Below are 18,824 nucleotides of genomic sequence, written 5' to 3' on the forward strand. Positions count from 1 at the left end.
CAAAGACTCGTAACTAGAAAGAAGTTTTAGCCACAGGTGAGAGTAACTGTTTATAGAGGGGATGGACTGAGCCATGCTGAACACCTCCCTGTGGTCTTCATCTGGGGAGCTGAACTGGAAAATAAGTGTCGCTGACGAAGCCTTTTGGATGAAGAGGCGAAACGTTCAACTGCAGAGTACAGAAGACGACTCAAGAACCTTCACTGGAGATGGACAACTCCTGTACGACTGAGAGCCTACACAGACAAAAACATTGTACATGGTTCTAATTGTAGGGGAAAGTGAAGACCCAGATGAAACCTACACAGGCACAATAATAAATATGTAAACGTCGCACAGGCCAATAACATTCCCCAAAGCAAACTTAGCTATAATTACTTATCAAATGCGCTCTTCAAGTTATTCCAAAGAAAAACGATTTAACCCATAGATAAATTAGTTGTTTTGTGAAGCTAGAGGGATTCAAATGTATTCGAATATAGACCCAAAGGATTAAAGAGGCAGAGAGTGAACTTTGCAAAACAAAAAAATCGAAAACTAAGACCCATTAATTTGCTGGAGGCGCGTGATCCCGGAGTGTGATTGATACATATAGAGCAGCTCTGTCAAAAAGCATCCAGCCAACACGGACTACGTCAACATCCGTCAGCGCAAGACGACAGGAAGCTAGACATCTCATTCATATTCAATTTGGCTTGAAATGTAGTCATCGACTCTACAGGAAAAAAATAAAAATAACAAGGCAAAGTTGTGGAGTAAAAAAAAAAAAGAGCATTGGAAATGACAAAAACACTGCAGAGAGGAAGTATATGGGGACAGGAGACTACAGGGAATAGAAAGAATGGGGGGGGGGAGGGGGTCTCTTGTGGATAGCTGGGTGAGAATGAGGACAGGGAAAGTGAGGAGATGCCGGCGTTTAGGTGGGAATGAGTCAGAGGTGTTGCTAAGGAAGGCGCTTGGTGTTGCAGACACTGAACATGCTCAGCCCTGTACGTGTGGACTAAAACAATATAGTGTGGGACGGAGCGAGTATAGATGAGAAAAAGACAGCGGTGGAGTGAGGACTCTATCCCAGGGAGAGGACATTAGACTTGAACTAACAGAGGAACGAAAAAATAGGAAAAGCTTTTGATTATTTGTTAATTAAAGGAACAAAATGAAACCAAATGAGTAACCTCTGAACTCACAGATTTGGCATGGTGTGAAGTTTAGACACAATAGTATTGCAAAATAAGGCCACATATAACACTACATGGATATTATAGATTAGCACCAGAGAATACTCATTTGCTCACAGCAAAGATTGACAGTTCCAGTCATTAAAGGAACAGGCCACCGTTTTTCCATACTGAGATATGTTCTGAGCTTATACGCGTTGATGCGTCGACGTCTGCACAGTAAAGTGAAGATATTACTACGCCTTACAATATAGTCCATCCATCCATGGCAGCAGTCTCAGCAGCGATGCCCAGACTTCCCGATCCATGCACGCCTCCTCCAGCTGTTCTGGGGGGACCCGAGGCGACACCAGGCCAGCTCGGAGTCATAGTCCCATAGCGTGTCCTGGGCCTTCCACGAGGCCTTTCCCCAGACAGGTACGCATCAACTCGTCTAAGCTCAGGTAAGAACATATCTCAGTATGGAAAAAGGGTGGCATGTTCCTTTAACCTGACTATTGTTTGGAGCTGGAGTCACTCCACAGTTTGTTGGGTCTCTCACAACTCATTTGCATTACCTAGGGCCTGTTGTTTCTGTCATGGAAATCTGAGACCATTATAAAATTGAGAACCCGCCAAATCCGATACAATGTTTTTGTTTTATTTCCTCTCCCACAAATACAACACACTTCACACCTCACTGGGAGCTGAGAATAGGGCCATTGTCCCTTTTTTTTTTTTTGCTTTATATTTTGTGTTTATTATGCAGGAAGACATAACCGACTGTGTGAAAATGAAATGGTGATAAATTGTAATGTTAAGACAAGAGTAAAGTGAGCATTGCATCTCAACAGACCTGACTCGGAGGTGGGCACTCCGTGAGTCGTTGCCTCCGACAGAAGTGACCCGACAGGTGTAGGTCCCGATGTCTCCGGACCAGGTTTGGGAGATGTGCAGCGTCCCGTTCGCGTCCAGCTTCATCCGCGGAATGGACTGGACATTGATCACCGAGCCCTCCTTCTCCCAAACGTGTCTGCGGAGCATCAAAACACCACAAATCATGAGCACGCCGTCGGGCTGACCTTTGGGGAAGAGAGACGCAGAACCAGGCGGATCAGTGTCGGCATTTGTTTCCCACAATGAGGCCCAAGGTTGTTTTACATCGCAGCCGAGCGCATTACAGATGGAGAGGAGAGGCCGTTAACATATGCATATCTGCTCCGGGCGGTAACATTACGTGTCACATCTGAAATTCACATCTTTAAATACTGGGTCAATGCTTTGAGAGAGTAGAATAAATCATGCAATAAACAGGTCATTCCTGCATTTGAATATGCTTATTCAAAGGCTATTTTACAAGTTATTTAAATGATACCCCTTTGCTTTGCTGCCCACAGATGGGATCCTTCTTAAAATAAACAGGCCATAAAACAAAATCTGACAAAAAAAAGAAAACTACTGTAAGTGAAATGTTGCAAAAGTTGTTTAAAGTTGTGCAAAAAAAAACAGTAATGACATACAATGATTCGCTAATTGTGTTACTATAGTTTCTCAAGCTGTTTGATTCCCCCACATTAAGTGCATTTTCTCCAACTCGGCTTTACCCAAATCTAAAAACTTCAGGCCAGTGTGACGTCTCATTTGAAAGCTAAGGCTTGCAAAACTGATCGCACCATTTTTGTCTCGTTGTCGCCGCTTTTTGGTCGTATCTTTTAAAGCAGTACTAAGTTACAAGTGTTAATGGGATGATTGGGGGGTCTTTCATCTCCCCCTGATGTTTCTGGCCAGAAAACCACGTTTGCAACTTTCCTGCCCCCGGGTTGGGGGCCCCAATACACACTAATGGAATCAAGAAGAAGAAGCTAACAGGCTAACGGGCAAAGGTAACCGCGGGCTAGCACCACTTAAACAGTATTTACAGCCAAGTTTGAGTATTTATCAAAAGTTTTTTTTGATAACAAATTATCTCCATTGTGTTATTGGATGTACAATATCCCACTTTCCCTTTGTCTTTTTTGTCAGCGTAGTATTTAATCTCACGGACAATTAATAGTAAAAAACTGCAACATTTCTTATGAGAGAAATGTACTTGAAAAATGGCCATTGATGTTACAAATTTTACAATTTTCCATATTAATGTACGGAGAAATTGAATGTACTAAGTGGCTTTTTGTAAATTAACCCACCCACAAAAGTTTTAAAAGGTGTCAGTTAGCAAACGCTTATCTCCCAAGATGAGAAAAGTTTAATAATAAAAAAAGACTTTTTATGTCACCTTGTGTATCAAAACAGTTGGTTCAGCTTTAAGTGGGAGTCAGTGGGTGCTGGGCTTCTTGCAGCTCACCTGAACATCTGCACAGGCTCCATTGTCAGCAGCTGATAATGTGGTCGACTACTTCACCACCATCTGTTGACGCTGCGCTACAGCTGTGTTCAATACCTGGCCTGCACTTTTGCCTGCAAAACCTGTTATTTTGTATCATAGTCGCATACTTCATAAACAAATAGCTGTCCCAAAAAAGTCTTAGACAGTCAATAGCCCTTTGTAACAGGCCCATGAACAACCTTTATAGCACTATTTTTAAGGGTATAAGATCAAGGATATTAACTCCATCCAAAAGAGCTCAGCCTCAGCAGCTTTTTATTAAGTTTAAGTAAAAGGTTTTTACATCTCAACACTCATTGTGATACTGACCCCAATCACAGGGGGTCAGGAAAAAATGACTGACTATTGAATAATGTGAGGACTCACAAACTTGGAATTTGAAAGAGGACATTGTGCATAATTGTCGCTTATAAACATGCTTTTGGTAACCTCAGCATTGACGTTTTATGTTTTATAACCGGAATAATTGTGTTTTCCGCACAATAAGTCGCGCCAGCCAAAAAATGCAGAAGACGGAAAAAAACATATATCAGTTCCTCCGGAAAATAAGTCGCCAGTCACCAGCCTGGGCATAACTGCACCGTTGACAAGCCTCTTCCGGCAGCACATTGTTAAAGCACCCATTTGCGAACTCGTTCCTCTAGCTGTGGCCATCTAGCTTTATATTGTTTTCTTCACTGCAGTAAGATATACCTTCGCTTTTCACCAGTCCCTCACAAGTTTCTAATTCAGGCCGGGGCCTTGAAACTCTTGAGAGTCTTAATTTCAGTCAAAGTGATATTAAAAGTTTTTCATGAGACTAAAACTATGACAAAAATGTCCAGATATTTTAGTTATTATATTATTATTTAAATTATCCAAACTTCTATTGACAATCTGAAAGAGACTCATATCATGTAAATTCTCTGCCACTGCAAACTGTGAAAATATTGTGATTTAAGTCCAGAAAATATGGTAGTTGGAATATAATCTGCAGGCAACAGTGGGAATTAATCGGAAATGGTGTTTTTTTCATGCTGACAAATCAATGGGGCTGTAAATGTGTGAGTGCAGGATGGTTCAGAGCTGGTTCAGAACAGCTCAGCGTTATACTTATTAGTTTTGCTCCTTGTAATGGAGTAACTTTGTTCCATAACACTTCGAATTCAACTTGGGAAATGGGAAAAAACACAGGCACGGAAGCATTACGAGCAACATTTTCCCCCACTTTGAATACAATGGTTATAGCTTTAACAGCGCAACTTCGCACTAGACATAACAAGACTAGCGTTGAGCGGTGCGATTTACACTCATGACTAATTGCTTTCGCACCATAACATTTCTGTCAACTTGTGTTCTAAAAATACCCCACGAACCCACCTGCGCGGAGCAGTCGGCTGCATTACCCGCGACAGCAATGGAGGCTAGTTTAATTAGCTTCGACATTCAATAATGAGTACGCCTAGGTCTTGCTTGTTTTCCCTTTCTTTGGGGAGGGGGATTCGGTTGCAGAATCCACTATTAGCCGCGGCGTTTTCTCTTTCTCCTTCTCCCCCGGAGTCTCCTTTTCGAACCCCTACATCAGAGCGCGCCTTGCAGAATATCACAGGCCCCTGATGTCTGCATATCAAAAGTCCCGATTGCCGCTCATCAGAACTGCACAACTCAAATAGCCTGCCTCAGATGTGGGGCCCCTGCGCTGAATAGAAAGCGACACAGAATGCTTCACTGATCACTCGCAATGTTTGATAAGAGCCCCGGAGTTCACCAGGAGGAAAGAAGAAAAAAAAAAAGATAAAACGCTTGTTGTCGTCGCTCTAGTTCGCAGTAGTGGTGCTGGACTTGTAAACTCGAAGTAAAGGTTGCGTATGGAAATTGGCGAACGCATTACTAGATTCGTACACACACACAAGTCTTGGGATAGGATAATGAGGGGCGAGCTGCAACACGAGCCATTTGTGTTCGACAAGAGGATGAATTCAAAGTGCAAAGAGAAAGAAAAAAGTCACCCCATCGACAGGGCTTTTGTTTGAATTTACGAGCGCTTCTCAATAGTTCGGCAGATCAACAAGGCGCGCAACTTTCTGCATGCAAACGAATGCATTTGCTCTATTCTACAGATGGCTTTTGAAACTGCGGGGAGTGTAAACAAAACAGTCTTACTCTTAATGGTGGTAAGATATGTAGCATCACACAACAGTTGAAGTTCAAATAAGCAAGACATCTAAGGCGGCACACTGTTAGAATCACATATCCATTCTCTCTGGAGCCGGCACATTCCAGGGACAGCCAGACAACAGTAAGAATAAAATTTACAGCGGGGGAACTTTTCCTCTGTAAACTTCATGCTAAACACATCAATTTATTCATGATTTCAAATGCACTTTGTACTATTCAAAGGTTGCGCGACGCTTTAAGCAACTAAACTGTAACAGCTTTCTTCAAAAAAATAAGCACAAATACTAAACTTTTTTGGTTAAAAGATGAAAACTAACTTAAAAAGACAAATTCCACCAGGATCCTACTTCTACCTTGTTCCTGCTTCCTGTTTTTTGCCCCCCTCAGGCTATTTCAAATACAATCTCAGCTTTATTGATAGGGCACATTTCATACAGCAATAGATGATACTGAAATACACGGGTTCCCAAACTGTGTTACGCGTACTCCCGGGGGCGAAAAAGACATTTTGGAGACACTTTTTTTTGTTTTTCATCACAATCTGATCGACATTGTCCCGTTAAAACTGCCGCACGGGAAACACGCTTATACAGGCGAGAGTCTTCAGACGTGGATGAGCTTGTTCTGGACCTAAGTGTGTCCACTCCAGAACCTCTAGAGCCGCTTTGGACCCGAGTGCGTAAAAGACCGGCAGTGCCTTTAACGTGAACAGCGCCAACGTTTGATCGAGTAGCAATTTCTGTACTATCTGTCAGCCTGTTTCACTGTCAGATTTGAAACAGGATTTTCCTCTCATTCTGACCCGAGGAGCGAGGGGAGAAGGAGAAGCGTCTGTGGCTGCCCCCCCCCCATCTGCCGCTAAATCTGTGGCTTTGTGTCCGACACATTTACATGTACGAGCTGATGTGCGGCGGCACGTGCAACGATGGTAATGTCCTGCGTATACGTTGTCTTCGCTTTAAAGGGATATTTCAGGATTTTTGACATGGGGCCTCATTTCCTAGTTCCTAGTTTCCTAGTTAGTGTTGCTGATTTCTGGAGATATTTTTTTGGGAATTCCAGCAGTTCTTATTGATGGAGAATTATAGAGTTAATGCTCTGAACATTGTGTTGACTGTTCAAATGTCTCCAGGCCTGTAATACGGTAATAAACTTCTAACATGTAAGACATCCAGACCGTGTCCCGTCTCTCCATCCACATCTCCTCCGGACTCCTTTAGTATTTCCCTAACACTTATATTTGAAGAGTTTCGTGGCGCGAGGCTAGTGCGTTTCTATGGTATCAGCTAGCCTGCATTGTCTGACCCGCCCCACAGTGCACCAGAGGCAAATCACTTATAACGTCAGACTAACGATATAAATGTCTGTGTCGATAGAGTAATTTTAACCATTTTGCATTTAAAATACCTTATATTTGAGCAGCATCAGCTTCATGGTTGTATAAGCTATGCAACGGCGGAGGGATCTGCTAGAAAATAGTCCCTCATAATGCGATCATTCATGTGATGCAAAGTCAGTTATATTCCATTGCACATGCATTACAAAAAAATATCTCCAGAAATCATCAACACTCGGGATAACTAGGAAATGAGGCCATATGTCAAAAATCCTGAAATATCCCCTTTAACAAAAGCTTAAACTACTTGAATCTGTACCGGTGGTTTGACAGTGCGACTGAGGGAGACTCAGAGGGGGCGGGGCCAGAGTCCAAACCATGATGTTCAGAATGAGTGACAAAAGCAGCAGAGTCCTGGTCCACGGGGACAAAGCAAAACACTCAGCTTTAACAGCTTCGTTTTCAAAAGAATCAAAAACTGGCATTTTCATTTTTTTTTTTTCTACTAATAGTCTATTACCTAGATGAGCAAAACAAATATTGAATTTGGAAAACCTACTTGAGTTCACTGTTATAATGGAGGCAATAAACATAATGTTACATGTGATATTTCCAGTGTTTTCAATCGTGTCAAAGTAGGGGGTTCACAACATATTTTATTCTAGTTTTAGTCTTAGTCTTTTGACTAAAATGTAATTTAATTTTAGTCAAGTTTTAGTCTAAAATGATTTTTTCAATTTTAAGATAAGATAAGATAAGATAAGATAAGATAAGATAAGATAAGATAAGATAAGATAAGATAAGATAAGATAAGATAAGATAAGATAAGATAAGATAAACCTTTATTGATCTCACAAAGGAGAAATACACTATTTAGTCTAGTTTTAGTAGACGGAAATTGCATGTCAATTTAGTCGACTAAATTTAAGACTAATTTAGTCGACTTTGCATTTATAATATTCATTATAATCATATTTAATGAAGGTGCTCGACTTCATGGAGCTGCTCCACATGAATAAAGCACAAACCTGTTCATTTGGCAGTGAATTGAAGTGATCTGAGGCTCTTTCAGACGGTCAATAGATGTTTGGATGATTTTATTCTCTCCTTTTCATTTTGATTTAGTCTTATTTTAGTCAACTAAAATATCTGGACATTTTAGTCATAGTTTTAGTCTCATCAGAAACTTTTAATTTAGTTTTGGTCCAATTTTAGTCGTCAAAAATATAACTTTGACTAAAATTAAGACTAAATATTTTAGTCGACAAAATTAACACTGGTTCACAAAGCTTCAGGGGGTACACGTCTCCAAAAGGTTTGGGAACCACTCCTGTCATAGAATAGCAAAACAGCCATAACAGATGTATAAAAAAATCAGTAAATGCAAATAATACAATTCTATACAGGTGACCTTTGTATAGAATAGAAAACAACTATATTACTTTACTAGTACATTTTTTTTCTTTTTTCAATAAAGGTTCTACAAGATGTCTTTCAAAATGGCCCCCACACACACACGTCTTTCTTTTATTTATCTTGTTCAAACAGATCTAACCCAAATCCCTTACACAGCACCTTTCAGAGACCCCGGCCTTTGCGGCGCTTGTATTTTTTGGTTTCCGTAATCGGTGCTTACCTGACGGACACGCTGGGGTCGTGGGTCACTCCACAGGTTAGGACGGCTTTGGTGCCCTTGATAACGCTCTGATCCTGTGGAAGGGTGGTGATGCGGGTGCGGGCTAAAGACAGACACACAAGCACAGCAGAAAGCAACAGAAAAGTGACATAGGCGATAAAACAGCGCTGAAAATACCCTTTTAGAGCGGAACGACCGGGGGATAACACATGACAAACGCATTTTGAAAAAGTAATTTCAGACAAAACGACATGTTGCCGTTTCCTTGATGGATTTCGGAGCTTGATGACTCCTCGCTGCACAGAGAAGAGGCTTTTGTGTCAGGGAAAAAATGGCTTTTTGATTGCAAGCATAACTATTTTTGCAACACTACAATTCCACAGCAGTTCCCAAAGAGAATCAGAAGTACTACTCACGTAAAAGTACTGTCACTTAAAATTTGGAGTGCTGCTACTCCAGATAGCATTACATTTGTTTTTGTTTTGTTTTAACAGGAAACGGGCCTACAACTCCCAGTGCCTCAATGACTAGGCAAGTACTACTACTACTGCAAGCTAGTACCATTTTAATATTACTACTATTGAAGTACTGATTACTTATAGTGCTGTTTTTAAGCTGAAAATGTTTTGCCTCACATCCAAGAAGGCAATAGCAGTTCTGTTTTGATGATAATCACAACAACTACAAACTACTTCTAAGATCTGATACAATTTGCTATTATTACAACTACTACATCTGCTGGAGACAAACACATTAGTTTAGTTTAGTTTAGTTTAGTTTAATAAGTTAAGTTACACTTTATTAATCCCCGTGGAGAAATTTGTCCTCTGCATTTGACCCATCCTCAATACCGCTGGGGCAAACTGTAGGAGCAGTGAGCTGCCAGCTCGGGCCGGCGGTTAGGGACCAGGCTGAAGGCCAGAATCACCTGGCTGGAGGATTATTCTCTTGTATATGTGTTTAGTGGTATTGGAAACCTGAGAGCGCATAGGAAACCTACGCAGATGTGAGGAGAACATGCAAACTCCACACAAAAAAGGCCCGTTCAGTCGGGAATCGAACCCAGGACCTTCTATCTGTGAAGCACAAATCTGCAGAGCTACAGTGCTGCCATATTAGTTTATTTGACATGGAATATGTTCAAAAAGTTGTGCTTAAAAGTGTACATACATAATTTTTTGACTTTTTTTCAAAGAATATGAAAGATAACACAAAAAGTTTGTTTTTCACTCATAGTTAGTCGTTGTGTGAAGCCATTTATGGTCAAACAGCTGAGTTTGCCATTTGAAAATCATAATGAAAAAAGAAAGTACCAAAATGATCCTGATCAAACGTTTACATACCCCAGATCTTAATACTGTGCATTGCGCCCTCTAACATCAATGACAGATTGGATTCTTTTGTGGTATTTGTGGATGATGTTCTTTATTTTTTCTGATAGTAAAGCGGCCCATTCTTCTCGGCAAAAAGCCTCCAGTTCTAGGGCTGCAGCTAACGATTATTTTGTAATCGATTAATCTATCGGTTATTTTTATGATTAATCGCATGACTGTGAATGGTGTCGGAAATATTTATTTTTTCTATTTTTTTTTATCACATAAGCTAAAGTGGTGCTGCTCGAAGATGTGGTGATGGAGTAAACTTAAAGTCAATGTTTGTAGGGGGCTCTTAGTGCTAATTCTGCTTTCTGATTGGATGAGACACAGACAGATATTCATAACATTTACAATGTACAAAACAATACAGACCCTAACTATGAAAAACAAAGTAGATTTTCATCAAAAATACTAAATTTTCATGTCATTTTTGCTCTATTTGAGTCTGTGAACCAGAAAACGATTAATCGATTGCTAAAATAGTTGTCGACTATTTCAATAATCGATTAGTTGTTGATTAATCGATTAGTTGTTTCCGCCCTATCCCGTTCCTATAAATTCCTGGGCTGTCTTGCATGAAGTGCACATTTGAGCTCTCCCCACAGCGGTTCAATGTTATTGAGGTCAGGAGACTGAGATGGACACTAACACTTTATTCTGCTGGAGCCAGTGGCATCAGCGAACCACCTGCATACTGTATTTCACTGTAGGTATGGTGCACTTTTCATCATGGCCTTGACTCCAAGCTGTCATTGATGTTAAAGTATTAAGAACTGGGGTATGTAAACTTTTGATCAGGGTCAATTTGGTACTTTCTTTTTTCATTATGATTTAAAGATAGAAAGCTCAGTTGGCAACCATGAATGGCTTCACAAAACCACTAACTATTATTATTGTATTATCTTTCATGTTCTTTGAAAAATAGTCCAAAAAAAATCAAAAATCCTGCCAGGGTATGTAAACTTTTGAGCACAACTGTATACGAATCCTAAAGAGAAGAGGCTTTGCTAATGCTAATTTCCTTCTGCAGTCCCCGGGCAGGTGCACAAAACATTAAAACACACATTACAAATCACTGTCAGTATCATCGCTGACATTGGCGTACACTTGGATTAGTGTAGTGATCCTGGCAATCGTTTTTGCTGGTTAAAAAGCAGCAGATGTTTGGTGTAATAACATCAGGAAGCCAACGCTCCTACCACTACCCCGAATGAAGCGCTTGATATCTCGCCATACCCCTCCCTCCAACCCATTTTACCCATTCATATCGCGTCCCATCTTTGCTCACTCACCCCACACCACCAGGTCAGCCGAGGCCTCATCGATGCCCCGGGAGTTGCTGGCCATGCAGGTGTAGGTCCCCGCGTCGGAGATGTGGGACGGGGAGATGAGGAGGCTCCCCGACTCCAGCAGCGTAAAGCGCGGCAGCTGCACGGACCCGCTGGCCAGCACGCGCTCACCTTGTGCCCGGGAGAGGGGGGGGGAGATAAGAGCAAAGGCAGAGCATTATTCAGAGGCAACATCCTGAGCTGTGACAGGACGACGCGGCGCATGGTAAAGAAGGCTAATCAGGTTTTATTTGCGTGGAGGCGTTCACAACCGGACAGCCTTTGAATTTTAAACGTGGCATAACTTAAGACAATAAAAAGTATGAGGCTGCCAGAGCAAGGGATATAGTCGTAACTTGTAAATTAAATGCACAGTTTGGACGTCCAAGCAAGGCAAAACTTTTTAACCCGCCATATTTGGGGGACAATTTACTAAAGAAAGAAGCATTTTCAGCTATTCGGTGAAACAATAAAAAGAAGGTCAGGGACTGTATTGGAAATTGCGGCTTTGCTTTCATTTGCTACAGTGGTTTGCAGTGAATACGAGATAGCGCAAAAGATTGGGGTAATTTTGCATCAGAGATTATGCTTGTTGATGGGGGCATGTGCCAGCAAAGAAACAAAGATAATGACAAGGTTCTTTTTAAAATGAAATTACTTTGCCATTGAACACACGTGGACTACTTCACAACGAAATGTCTTTTTTTATTTTTTTTGATCCAAGGTGGATTTTAATGTGCTTCATGTTTTTTTAAATCTGCTTAGACGGGCTGTTCTAGCTTGTAAGACATATCGCTTTTTACTGTAGAAAATACTACATAGCACCACTTTTGATGTCAGGCAGTCATAGGCTTTGCGCTACGTTGGCGGTCTGAGGCGTATCACACACTTCCGCTTCATAATAAAGTCAGAGAAGAGACCTTTCTGCCAGGTGATGGCGGGTCTGGGAGCTCCGGACGTCTCGCAGTGCAAGATGACGGACATGCCATCGATCACGGTGCTGTCCGAGGGCCCGGCGGTGATATTCGGGGCGATACCTGGAGGACACAGACAAAGTGCACTCAGGACAGAGGAGAGAGGGCGAGGAGGCTTGTAAAAGTGCACATAATAGGCGTCTAAGGAGAGATTAGTGGTTAGTTGATGTCTTTGTCGCAGTAATTCCTCTCCTTTCCTGAACGGCATGGACTTCAGCTCAGTGTCAGAACAGGCAGCGGTTTTCAACATTTTAACATCAGGTGTCATTGCAGATGACACCTGATGTTCCAGCCATGTGTAGAATGTGTAGAATGAGTCCTGACCTATATTCACCACAACTGCCTCTAAAATCCTGCACTGTCACTCAAAAAGGTTGTTAATTCGGGTCTGAAGTGCCTTGTAGCTACGCATAAGACCTGAGGTGGCAGTAGTGAGTATAAAAATTACCAACTTGCATCTAGGATGATTGGGGGGTCTCTCATCTCCCCATGGTGTCTCAACCACAATTGCAACATTCCTGCCAACGGGTCAGAGTCACCAATACACACTAATGGAACCACGAAGAAGAAGCTAACAGGCTAACGGATAAAGCTAACTGCGGGCTAGCACCACTTAAACAGTATTTACAGCTAGGTTTGAGTGAAAAAAAAATATCTCCATTGGGTACTAGGATGTACAATATCCCTCTCTCCCTTTGTCTTTTCTGTCAGCGTAGTATTTACGCTCACGGACAATTATTGTGTAAAAAAGTGCAACACGCTACAACACCTGCAGTGGCGCTTATGGCCTCTAGGGGCATGAGTTATTTAGTACTGCTTTAACTACAAACCAGGATTGAACCAGGTGTGACTAAAGAGAGTTTACCAAGTCTACTAAAATTAAGTTCAGACTAAATGTATTTATTTTATTTTATTAGTTAATTTGACAGGGACATTGTGCATTAATGAACATTTCTGTAAATGCACCACAATAAGCCAAGAAGGCTATTTTTCATCTGTAGTCCCTGGACAACTTAACTAAGCCTAAATTTGAGACATAAGACTTTGCTTTTCCAAACTGCAGGTCTGACTTGAGCTGACATCAGCTTTGATTTCTGTTTTTGATTTCCGACAAACCGCAGTGTTAATATATTGATCGGCTTCGGTCCTTTCCAGTTCCTCACAGCCAAACCATCCACGCAGAGACAACAGAAAATCAAAAATCACTAAAAGTAATTTGAGGTCACTTTTCCATTTAATCTTCCCGCTCTGTGATCAGCCTGAGGAGAGGCAAACTTATTTCCTCAGAGCTTTTTAGAAAGTTTTATTTTCCGCACACTTTTCCATTTGCTACAAAGGAAATCCCAAACCACACAAAGTGCTTACACAAAGAGGGAATGCATTAACAACAAATGAGCATACTTTATTGTCCCATTAGGGAAATGTGTTCTTTACTTTTGACCCCTCCTGCAGTACCACATGGGGAAACCTATTGAGTGCAGCTACAGGTTCATCTATTGTGCATATTTTGGACTGACACAAAAGAATAAGCAAACTGAACACAAAAACCGGGCAAGAGTGCTTACCACTCTGCCATCATGCTGCCAACACAATACCATTAAGTTACAGCAAGTGGGTCGCAAACTGCAATGCGCATAGCCAAAATTCCTATTGCCGATCTGCAATAAATCAAAGCTGTTATGGGTAGTCAGAAATGAAACGGTATGGGTCCCAAGAGGAAATAGCGAAATAGTGGAAGAATAAGCTTGGCACCGAATCAGGACACACAGCGAGGGGAGTGAGGGAAGGAGAGATGATGAGGAGGTGGAAGAGAAGGAAAGGGGAGAAGGGAAGACTGCCAGGCAGCAGAAGTGGGACAGAGGAGTGGAGTGGAATATCATGAATTCTGATAAGAGCCCGGAGTGAAGGCTGAGGGAAGGCAGACAAAGTGAAGAAAATTAGATGTCAGAAAAATACCAAATTGAGGCGCGGCAGGTAAAATGATTATGGACGGTTTAAAGACACTGGGTTAGGGTAATGTATACATGCCTGGATGGACTGAAAAGGGTGAAACAAAGGTTGGAAGAGGCGTTCTTTTTGACACAGAGACGTAAAAAGAGTAATGGTAATAGTAAAATCCATAAAAATAAAAAGTGGTGGAGGAAGAATTCTAGCCGAAGCCATTCCAAAACATTGCTCCAATTTACTAAAAGTGTTAAAGTTATGGTTGGCATGTACAGAAAAAAAATAGTTCAAATCCATTTCATGATGCTTAGATAATAAATGGATCATTTATGTATCTGCGAAGAACTGTACAAATATAAAAGTTGCAGGCTTGGTGTGATGTCATATCTCCGACCATTAAAATTGTGTAAATGATACTTAGTTTAATCTCGCAGCCCAAATGGGTTTAGACTCTTTCATCGAAATGTAAAGATGCTGAAAAGTGCATCTGGCGCCGCGATAAAAATGAACGACTCGTGTTTTGTGGGACTGAAGTGAATAATGGGGCTTGTTACTCAGCAACAGTGGGATGCCTCTAACAGTTACAATGGCACAGCGGGAGCCGGGAAGAGTCACAATCAGCCACAATATTAACCCACCCCCTTTCAAGCACTTTCCTCACAAGATACAGCTTTTGTTTATTTTTGCACAATTTATTACTTGTTTCAACATTTTGTGTCACTTGTACTTTGGTGAAAGGAAATCAAAATGAGTAAACGTGCTTTCCCCGTTTGGCGCTTACGCGTTTCAACTTTAGCAAAGCAATTACTGATCGCAGTGAGCTTTTAATGGGACTCTGGTGTAAAAGCAATTGTTGTGATCCTTTATTGGAGCCCACTTTCTCACAGTGTTTGCCATTTTAATCCTTTTCCCAGTGATATTTGGAGAAACAATCCACCCTCTAGAAATAATTGTTACTCCCAATACCAATTTTGACACAGCCCTCTCCATTTATACAGAGTAGTAGTGGGTGGTGGTACCAAATGATAAGGCATTGTGTGCAATCGGACTATCCAGAGAGATTCTTACGTTGTTATTTTGCACTTTTCTGATCAATGTAGCTCTATGCTCGAACACAAATACATGGCGTCTTCTCTCCCCAGCTGCTCCCTGTGAGTCAGTCTTGGTCATTTTCTAGGCGAGTGACAGGCGAACTGAATCGATCACAGCTAAGTGTGAACCCTCAAAAGACGAGCATTCACACACACGCAGCATTTTCTCATGTGCCATATTATCCGGACTATGAGTCGCACCAGCCAAAAAATTCAAAACGAAGAAGAAAAAAGCATATATAAGTCGCTCTGGAGTATAAGTTGCACCAGCCTTGGCAACTACCAGGGCATGGAGACGTAACTGCTCCATTGACAAGCCTCTCCCGGCAGTACGTTGTTCAAGCACCTATTTGCAAACTTTTTCCTCTAGCTGTGGCCATCTAGCTTTTAGCCTGCAACAAGCTTTTGTGTTTTGCAATAAGACTAGCCTCCGCTTTTCGCCAGCCCCTCACATATTTCTCGCTCACTCCAAACTTTCTTTCTGCTGCTCGATTACCGTTTTTTTAAATTTTGGTAGTAGAGGAGTTGCATATGCTGGTACACAAGCCTCTAGCAGCTGTCAGTGTGAAAATAACAAACACGTGAAATTATACATTTTGAAATATAAGTTGCACCAAAAAAAATGCGGCTTATAACAGATTTAGGGCACTAATGAGACATGATTTCAAATGCTAAATCCGGTGCAACATACCCATAAACATGCTGTGACTCCCTATGTCTTTATCCTTTAAGTAGTGGGCTTGGTGTATTAAGTAGCCAAACAAATAGTGTTCCAATGCGGTAACAGTATATTACCATCATTTATTATACTCACTCGTAACAGCCAGGTAAGTGTTGGTCTGCACTTCGCCTGCCCCGTTGCGGGCGAAGCACTGAAACATGCCGGTGTCGTCGGGCAGGAGGCCGTTGACCTGCAGACTGCCCCCTGCCAGCACCCTGTAGCGGGGCGTCTTCACCGGGTCGATGGGCGCGGCGTCTTTGTACCACACAATGTCCGGCTGCGGCACTCCTGTGGAGAGGACATATAGACATTAACATCCACAGTATGGGGTAACAACATCGGTGTTTGCCTTTTATGCGTCCTACGGAGATTAATTTGAAGAATGGAGAAGAAAAATGGTGGGGAGACGGGTCAGACGAAGAGCAGCTCACAAGACTCCTATGGACAATGAAAGAACAAGGACCGTGACGCCGCCCGGCATGGCGCAGCCGGGGCCCCACCCTGGAGCCAGGCCTGGGGTTGGGGCTCGAACTCGAGCGCCTGGTGGCCGGGCCTTTGCCCACGGGGCCCGGCCGGGTACAGCCCGAAGAGACGGCGTGGGCCCGCCCTCCTGTGGACTCACCACCCGCAGAGGGATCCGTAGGGGTCGGGTGCAGAGAGGACTGGGTGGCGGTCGAGGCCGGGTGCCTCGACGACCTGGTCCACATGCGCAGCTTCTGGCGTTCGGGACATGGAACGTCACCTCGCTGGGGGGGAAGGAGCCTGAGCTTGTGCGGGAGGTTGAGAGATACCGGCTAGATATAGTCGGGCTCACCTCCACGCACAGCTTGGGTTCCGGATCCCAACTCCTGGAGAGAGGCTGGACTCTCCATTTTTCTGGAGTTGCCCGCGGGGAGAGGCGGCGGGCTGGGGTGGGTTTGCTCATATCCCCCCAGCTCAGCCGTCACGTGTTGGAGTCCACCCCGGTGGACGAGAGGGTCGCGTCCCTACGCCTTCGGGTCGGGGACAGGTCTCTCACCGTTGTCTCGGCCTACGGGCCCAACATCGGTGCAGAGTACCCGGCCTTCTTGGAGTCCCTGGGAGGGGTACTAGATAGTGCTCCGACTGGGGACTCCACTGTTCTGCTGGGGGACTTCAACGCCCACGTGGGTAACGACAGTGAGACCTGGGAGGGAGTGATTGGGAGGAACGGCCTCCCCGATCTGAACCCGAGTGGTGTTCTGTTATTGGACTTCTGTGCTAGTCACGGTTTGTCCATAACGAACACCATGTTCGAGCACAAGGGTGTCCATAAGTGCACGTGGCACCAGGACACCCTAGGCAGGAGGTCGATGATCGACTTTGTAGTTGTGTCATCTGATCTCCGGCCGCGTGTCTCGGACACTCGGGTGAAGAGAGGGGCTGAGCTGTCAACCGATCACCACCTGGTGGTGAGCTGGATCCGCTGGCAGGGGAGGAAGCCGGTCAGACCTGGCAGGCCCAAGCGTGTCGTGAGGGTCTGCTGGGAACGTCTGGCGGATCCCTCTGTCAGTGGGGTCTTCAACTCCCACCTCCGGAAGAGCTTCACCCAGATTCCGGGGGAGGCGGGGGACATGGAGTCAGAGTGGACTCTGTTCTCCTCCTCCATTGTCGATGCGGCTGCTCGTAGTTGTGGCCGTAAGGTCTCTGGTGCCTGTCGCGGCGGCAATCCCCGAACCCGGTGGTGGCGCCCGGAAGTAAGGGATGCCGTCAAGCTGAAGAAGGAGTCCTACCTGGCCTTGTTGGCTTGTGGGACTCCTGAGGCAGCTGAGAGGTACCGGCAGGCCAAGCGTGCTGCGGCTCGGGCGGTCGCAGAGGCAAAAACTCGTGTCTGGGAGGAGTTCGGGGAGGCCATGGAGGAAGACTATCGGTCGGCCTCGAAGAGATTCTGGCAAACCATCCGGCGCCTCAGGAGGGGGAAGCAGTGCTTCACCAACACTGTTTACAGTGCGGGTGGGGGGCTGCTGACCTCGACTGGGGATGTCGTCGGGCGGTGGAAGGAGTACTTCGAGGACCTCCTCAATCCCCTCGTCACGTCTTCCAATGAGGAAGCAGAGGCTGGGGGCTCGGAGGTGGGCTCGCCCATCACCGGGGCTGAAGTCACCGAGGTGGTGAGAAAGCTCCTCGGTGGCAGGGCTCCGGGGGTGGATGAGATTCGCCCTGAGTACCTTAAGTCTCTGGATGTTGTAGGACTGTCTTGGCTGACACGTCTCTGCAACATCGCGTGGCGGTCGGGGACAGTGCCCCTGGATTGGCAGACCGGGGTGGTGGTCCCTCTCTTTAAGAAGGGGGATCGGAGGGTGTGTTCCAATTACAGAGGAATCACCCTCCTTAGCCTCCCCGGTAAGGTCTACTCCAGGGTGCTGGAGAGGAGGATCCGGCCGATAGTTGAACCTCGGATCCAGGAGGAACAATGCGGTTTTCGTCCTGGTCGTGGCACACTGGACCAACTCTATACCCTCCGTCGGGTGCTTGAGGGTTCATGGGAGTTCGCCCAACCAGTCCACATGTGTTTTGTGGACCTGGAGAAGGCGTTTGACCGTGTCCCTCGTGGTGCCCTGTGGGGGGTGCTCCGGGAGTATGGGGTCCGGGGCCCTCTGTTAAGGGCTGTCCGTTCCCTGTATGACCGCAGCAGGAGCTTGGTTCGCATAGCCGGCAGTAAGTCAGACCTGTTCCCGGTGCGTGTTGGTCTCCGCCAGG

General features: G+C 44.2%; 1 protein-coding gene across 4 annotated transcripts in view; it reads right to left on the reverse strand.

Annotated features, from left to right (window-relative positions):
* Nucleotides 1-18,824, reverse strand: part of sdk2b (sidekick cell adhesion molecule 2b) — a 468,981-nt gene that overhangs the window by 87,537 nt on the left and 362,620 nt on the right. For all 4 annotated transcript variants that reach the window (XM_079577058.1, XM_079577056.1, XM_079577057.1 and 1 more), the window contains exons 9-13: nucleotides 16,200-16,394; nucleotides 12,297-12,413; nucleotides 11,341-11,508; nucleotides 8,673-8,775; nucleotides 2,014-2,190 (exon numbers count right to left, since the gene is read on the reverse strand). In XM_079577058.1, coding sequence (XP_079433184.1) covers nucleotides 2,014-2,190; nucleotides 8,673-8,775; nucleotides 11,341-11,508; nucleotides 12,297-12,413; nucleotides 16,200-16,394 — 760 coding nt within the window. The remainder of the gene's footprint in view (nucleotides 1-2,013; nucleotides 2,191-8,672; nucleotides 8,776-11,340; nucleotides 11,509-12,296; nucleotides 12,414-16,199; nucleotides 16,395-18,824) is intronic.

The sequence above is a fragment of the Gobius niger genome (genome assembly GCF_951799975.1).
Source record: "Gobius niger genome assembly, chromosome: 19".
NCBI classification, from domain to species: domain Eukaryota; kingdom Metazoa; phylum Chordata; class Actinopteri; order Gobiiformes; family Gobiidae; genus Gobius; species Gobius niger.